General features: G+C 40.3%; 1 protein-coding gene across 1 annotated transcript in view; it reads left to right on the forward strand.

The window, feature by feature from the left end:
- Window positions 1-351: 351 nt before the first annotated feature.
- The window catches only part of CDCP1 (CUB domain containing protein 1), a gene marked incomplete at its 5' end in the record, with an annotated part of 11,652 nt that continues 4,885 nt past the window's right edge, over window positions 352-7,118 (forward strand). The window contains 4 exons of the mRNA XM_009078775.1: window positions 352-555; window positions 1,849-2,205; window positions 3,541-3,909; window positions 6,544-6,771. Of these exons, the coding sequence (XP_009077023.1) occupies window positions 352-555; window positions 1,849-2,205; window positions 3,541-3,909; window positions 6,544-6,771 (1,158 nt within the window). The remainder of the gene's footprint in view (window positions 556-1,848; window positions 2,206-3,540; window positions 3,910-6,543; window positions 6,772-7,118) is intronic.

The following is a 7,118-nucleotide window of genomic DNA, read 5'->3' on the forward strand; positions in this document are numbered from 1 at the left end:
GGCATAACAGACTGAAAACCAAAATCAGGAGAACAAAAATTTGAAAGGAATAGCTGAGCTACTTTTAAAATGCGAAATAAATAACACTGGTGAAGCTAAACTGAAGAAGAACTAGTTCTGCACAAATTCCCTGTATACCTCTCCTGGGCACATGCAGCAAGTGCATTTCTGTGTTATCTATGCTGTCAGAGCTGAGGCATTTTCTGTTGGTCCAACACCAGGGAGTTCTGAGACTGTGGATGCTAATATTCCTTTGGGCACTGTGACATCTGTGGGGATGTGTGGAGAGGCTGGTGATACTCATACATGCTAGTAACAAAACACCTCTATTATATATTTTTTCTTTCTTAGCTTCCTTTGCAATCTCTCTTCACAAAGCAGACAACATCACAGTTATGATTAAACTGAGACCCAGTGTTTCACGAGGCTGTCACATCCGTGTTAAAAATGCCATCAGGTCAGAACTCAGCATAAAGCCTGGGGAGAATGTGACTTTTACCTTCACTTGTAGTACTCCAGAGAAGTATTTCGTCATGGAAATTCAGAAAAATATTGGTAAGACACACATTTCTAATTTTTCCCCAGCGGTAGTTTTCCTCCAGTGAAATCACATACCTTTTTTAACCTGTTACTGCATTAAGGTATCCACCATAATTTTAGGTAAGAAGAAATCTTTGAGCACTGATAGATAACCTTGAATTACTGAAACTATGCAAGTTAAACAAGTCTGTACTGCAGCTGGTAACTTGGCTGTGTTGGAAACAGTTAAATGGTAGTTTGTTGCATCAATTTCTTGCTGCCTTTCCTCTTCCCACAGTTTATAAACCCATCAAAGAATCTTTTTATTTCCCCTGTCAAAAGCCTCCAAACACTTATTATAATATATTATGTATTTGATGAACAGCTTGGTTGTGTCTATAAGGACAACAGAAACATTGAAGACATGCACATGTTTCTTTATATTTGATGAATGTTATTGAAGTCAAGAAACTGAAAATTTGGAAGTATAACTAAAGCTTTGTTTGCTATGAATGTTATCCCTGGTGTATGTACTCTTTACTGGCATGAACACATGCTACTTCTCAATTAGATCCCAAACTTCATTGGGCATTCAGTCTTTAGTAACATCTTCATTATTTTTAGGGTGGAGTTCAAGGATAATTCTCTCTGTGGTTTGGAATTTTATTCATATGATTCATGCAAATAGTAATGTTCACAATATCTCCTTATATATTTGTGTGATGCACTTGTGATACTTCTTCTTTTAAGCTAGAGCCTAGACACAGACTGAAGTATGCTTGTTTTGAGCATCAATCATCCAGATTTTTCAGAGAAAAGTTTTCTAGGTTCTCCCCAGACTCCCGCAGTGGCAGTTCTTGTTGTTCATCCAGGCACCAAGGGAACAAAAATACAGTTCATGGCAAGCAGTAGAAAATTTAAAGATGAATGATTTGCCAGGAATTCTCTGAGTGAGATGGCTTAAAATTCATTCTCTAGATCCATGATTTTCAGCTCTCTTGACATTGCATTTTTGCCTTTTGCCCGCTTGGACCCTACCCTGTTCACTAAATACCTTCTAAATTCTTCAGCAAACAAGGCAGAATACTAGAGACAATGAATCCCTTCTATTAGTCAGCCTGACTAAAGCAGGTTTATCCTGTCTACTCTATGAGCTAGGAGTCCTGTTCAGAGACAACATGTGACCCTGTTACAGAAGTCTTTAGTGTACCTAGAAGTTATGTGCAACTTAAATATTGTGAAAATAGCAAAAAAGGTGAAAGTGTCCAAGTCCTCATTTACTTGAATGCCTTCCAGAGTGTATGACAGCTCTTCTCTCTCTGCATTTAGACTGTGTGTCAGGCCCATGTCCCTTTGGAGATGTTCATCTTTACCCACTGGGGCTACCTCGACTTAACAGGACTTACATCTGGGATGTGAAGGCGAGTACAAAAGCTGGACTCGAACTAAAATTTTCTACCCCGTGGCTAAGACAGATTGAACCAGGAGAGACGTGCCCAGATTTAATCAGCTACAACATCAACAGCTGTATTGATAAGGCCACAGTCAACATTGGCACCTTCTGCAGGAATGGCTCCGTTTCTCGAGTCAAGTTGCTGGGGGGAGTTGTCATGTCTCTGCATCTCCCATGGGACTCACCTCTCACCACCTCAGGCTTCAACATAGCTAACAGGGCTTCCATAAAACGTAAGTACAGAGTAGAGTAATTGCTTCCTGCAGATTGCAGCAGAATTATTTAAACCTTTTTTTCTCAGCTAACCTTCTGGTTTTGGTGTTGCTATCCCTAACTCCCTTCCACTTTGTCTTTTCTGAAAACTGTTGTATGATTTTTAGTTTGGTAGCTGGTGCTCTTCTGGGGTCAAAATATCTTAGTTTGGCCAATTAATATTTATGAAAAATGTTCTGTTGCTGCTTTTGGTGCACATTATTCATTTTCAATCTCTTTAAACTTCCTAAAACTAAAACATACCTGCTATCTTGTTTTTGTGTGTTCAGCTAGGTGAGACTAGGTAGCATAATTAGAATGAGCATAGAGTTTTGTTTGCTGGTTGCAATGTGTAGTTGGGCTGGTTTATTTTTAAATAAAGCTTCTTTAACTTCTGGAGCCTCAAACCAATACCTCTCTTCAGGAGAGGAATGCCAGAAAAGGATAAGCAGTGCCTGGGAGGCACATGAAGCTGCTTAAACACAGTTATCTGTTTCAACCTGCACAGTAACATAAAATGTTGTGTAACAATCGTCTTAAAATACCTGGAATATTTTATAGCAATTAGTGAGTTACTTTGTGATCTCATGAAAAATCCTCTTTGGGAGATGTTGTTGCCCTGTACTTGAATTCTGCAGTTGTTGCCATCAGTTATAAAAGGAACCTGGTCCAGGTTTGAGTTCCTAGAACATTAGTTTTTTGTAACTCCTGGCACTCCTCTCAGTTGCATATCATCACTGGAGCCCTAGAGTGGGACCATAATCTCTATGTACTGAACTTCACACTGCCAAGAGTCATCCAAGTCTAAAGTGTCTTACACAGCCTCCATGGTTCACATTCATGTTTTATCATGCCTATTTGAGGCTCTGCTGGTGCACTTTTGTTAGATTTAGGAGGTTTTTAGAAAGAGAACTCCAAGCTGGTATAAATGCTCCCATCTTTTGTTTCTCAAAGCCCAGTGAAGCAGAAGCAGGTATCAGGTTGTGTGTTTGCTCTTGCAAAACCAGAAGTAGAAGTAGGAAGTGGGCTCTTTCCTTTTCAAATAATAAAAGCTTGTCTGTCCATGTGCTTGAAAGGTTAACCCACTAAAATGCAGCATTATTATGTTCCTTATCTTTTCTGCAATTGAAAATGAAAGAATCAACCTGAGTGTATGTTTTAGTCTGAGTGTTTTGTAATAACCTAACCTGTAGCTTAAGTGGATGATCTCACTGTCAAAATAAAAATACCCTGCTGCTGGAGTGCTAGATATCTCAGTATGTCTTCATTAATTGGAACTTGTTTTGTATATTTTCTTCCCCCTCCCCATGTTTTAGGGTTATGCATTATTGAATCCATTTTGAAGGGAGAGTCTTCAATCACCCTGATGTCCCCTAACTACCCGCTGGGCTTTCCAGAAGATGAGCTCATGACGTGGCAGTTTGTGGTTCCTTCCAACATGAGAGCAAGCGTGTTTTTCCACAACTACAGCCTCTCCAACTGTGAAAGGAAAGAGGAGAGGGTAGAGTACTACATCCCTGGCTCCCTCAGCAACCCAGAGGTGTTCAAGCTGAGTGACAGCCAGCCTGCCAATATTGCTGGCAGCTTCAACATGTCCCTGCAGGGCTGTGATCAGGATGCCCAGAACCCTGGCATCCTCCGCTTGCTCTTCCAAGTCGTCGTTCAGCACCCGCAGATTGATGAGAGTAAGTACCTGTCTGCCCCTTCCATTGCTTTTGCTTACAGACACCTGGGCTGAGCACCCCAAGAAAGAAAAAGACTGGTTTGTTATTTTCCTTGAACTTGGGTCTCTCCATGAGTTTAAGGAGGTGGGTTGCCAAGCAACACTGAGGCCTCTTTTACTGCCTAGAGTACCACCAGCCATCATTACAGCAAGGCAAGTGGTGATGCTGAAATTTGCTATTTGTGATAGAGTATGAAGCTCTATTTTAGATTTTATGCTGTAGCTTGTATATAGCAACTCCTTTCTCTTTCCAGGACCTGAACCATGTAATAGAAAAATGCTTTTAATACCTGCAGTATCAGGTCTTGCATGTTGTATACACAAAGCTGAGCACAGGTGAGCTTTTCCTTGTGACTGTGTACCCTCTGAGGGTCTGATCATGCTATCAGGCAAGGACTGTAACTGCTCAAGTGGAATTGTTTGGGCTTATGTGCCACTGCTGTTCTCCAGTAAAGACATCAACTTTGGGCTCATTTGGACAGTTCTACTTTCAGACATAAGATTCAACATTTTAAGGACCATTCTTAAAATGTGAGTCCAGTTTTTGTTCTCTACATGAACAGTTGCACTTAAGGTGAAACTTAATGTCACAGTAGGTAGCAAGATTCACAGCATAAATTAGTGAAATGAGAGATATAAAATTGTTTCTATTACTAATGGCATCAATATGTATTTCTCTCCTTCCTTTGAGTTTTATTTTGCTTCTTAGAGAAACCCAAACATTATGTAGAGTGAAGAAGTCACATTAGACACAGAAGTTGTCTGTAAGATACTCCACTAATAATATCCCCTACATATTTGGAAGTTCTTTATATTTCTTTCTCTGCACTGAGAAAATAATTTCTTTTTCTGTTTTTCTAGACCCAAATTCAGATTGGTTTAACACAATGTCTTGCAATACCAGAGCATTTATCTAAAAACAGAAAGAAAAGGCCTAGCTAGGTAATGAGTTATGTAGTTAGTGAATTATCCTCTGACTTCTTAGCTCTGACCTCAGTTCAAGGTGGAGGTTAATAATCAAGGTGCACTCGCTGCAAAAGAGCAGGTGGAGGAAAGTCCACACTTGATTACCACTGCAGCAGGAGCTTCTTAGAGGCTTTCTCATTTTAGAGGGAATAAAGTTTGAATGGCCTGTGCTCTTAAGTCACATATCCTTAAAGGGTCTGTATCTTCTTACCACTCCAATCCTCCATTCTTTGTCTGTCTAGCCTGGCTCCATTTATGAACAACAAATCCTCTAAAAATTGTTGTTAACAAAATCATGTTTGCTTACATATATTGTGTGTTGCATCTTGGAAGCTAGACAGAATGAAAATATTGTATTCAGTTAATCAGTTTTATTTGCCTTCTACTTTGAAAAGCAAGAAGTATTTTAATACATTTATGGCCAGTAGATAAGACAATAATCACCTAAAAAATTAAAAACAGATTGTCATTTCATGAGTGAAATGCAAGCAATAAACCACTTGGACTTAAGAGACAACAGTGGTTTCTCTAGGGATTTTATAGGATTTGATGATTGATTTTGTAGTTACATAAGTTCCATCAAAGATTCAAATTCAGCCCTCAGGTTGCCATCTGCAGCATGTCTTATTAAAAATGCATTGGTATCTGCATATTCTCAAAGCTTCCCAAACATTTGGGTATTCTACAGCTGTCTGTGGTGCTTGTCATTAAATAACAAGAGAATATAGCTCACTCCAATCACAATAACTTCTTGATCTAACCCTGTGTTTAGCTGCTGCAAAAAAAAAACATTCAGAAGAATGAGTAACCTTGCGGTAGAAATCCGAGGTTCTGTGCTTGTTTGTGCCAAGGTCTTAGAGAATTCCATCTTGCCTTTTTATGTGTCTGATTTCACATGACAAAGCTATCTTATTTACCTTTTGTGTATGACTTTGAGATCCATAGCTAAAGCTAAAACCAGAAAATGAAGAGTACTAATAGTGTGCATGTGTGTGTGTTTGTGTATACTTTTCTCCTGTCCTTTTTAGAGTCATAGAATGGTTTGGGTTGGGAAGGATCTTTAAAGATCATCCAGTTCCTACTCTCCTGGCATGGGCAGGGACACCTTCCAGTAGATCAGGTTGCTTTCGGAGACATGTGCCTTGTTAACAGCATCAGGATGTTGTGTGGATCCAATATCTATCTTTCCAGTGATAGTCAATCTTCATGAACTTCACTGTGTGCCTTAATCTTGCATTTTTTTCCTTCTTATATTTCCTCCTTTCAGATGTTCCAAGTATCGGGAACTTCCCTTAACTTACCTGGGAGAAGATATTTGTAATTCCTGCTTACCCTTCTTGTTCTAACTTGCCATAGCTGCCCATACATGGGAGCTAGCATAAGTATTACCCTGTTACAGCTGGAAAGGGGTAGGGAAATGGGCTTTGTGTGTGAAAAGGCTCAAACCTCTACTTTAGAAGAGTTATATAATACTGCCTGAGCTCAGATTACACTGATGGAAAGAAGTAAACAGCTGATATAGAAATAGCTATAACAGCTGCTCATATAATGGGATGAGAAGAGGCAAAGGAAGTTCTGCTTCACACTGTGCTTCTTGCTTGTAATTGCTCTGGGATGGTTTTTGTTGCAGATGTCACCCATTTGGTGGACCTGAGCAGGGAGTGGAACCTGACTGTAACAATACACTTTGAAGGGTGGCCCAGCCACATCCCACTCATGTCTGAACCCATCTGCCTGATCTGTAAGGATCCTCGCACCTGCGACCGCGTCTTGACTTTGGTGTCTGGCGTTGTCTACAGGATCTCCTTTCTGTGCAAGGACTTGTCCCGTCTGAGGATCACAGCTGAAAAAGGCATAAGTATGACAAAAGTGGCTTAATGTTGCTCCCTAGGGAATGCTTTTGCATGTTTTTCCTCAGGGGTCAGCCTAACCTCCTCCCTCACTTTGGCCTTTAAAGGATTGTGGTTGTAAACCAGGCAGGCATTGGCCAGCTGGGAGATGGGTACACTGAATCTGGAAGGGAAAGGACAGAAGTCATCTAAGAATCTCCTCACTGAAAACTGCAAAATATGAAAACAGAGCCAGAGAGCCATAAATCTGCCTATGAAAATGCAGGACCAAGGTGGCCATCAGTAACGCATCTTGTGCTGCTTTCCTGTCCTCTCGGTGTAGGATTTTCCCAAATACTTTCAGCTACCAGTAGGG

The sequence above is a fragment of the Acanthisitta chloris genome, unplaced genomic scaffold (genome assembly GCF_000695815.1).
Source record: "Acanthisitta chloris isolate BGI_N310 unplaced genomic scaffold, ASM69581v1 scaffold7187, whole genome shotgun sequence".
In the NCBI taxonomy this organism is placed as follows: Eukaryota; Metazoa; Chordata; class Aves; order Passeriformes; family Acanthisittidae; genus Acanthisitta; species Acanthisitta chloris.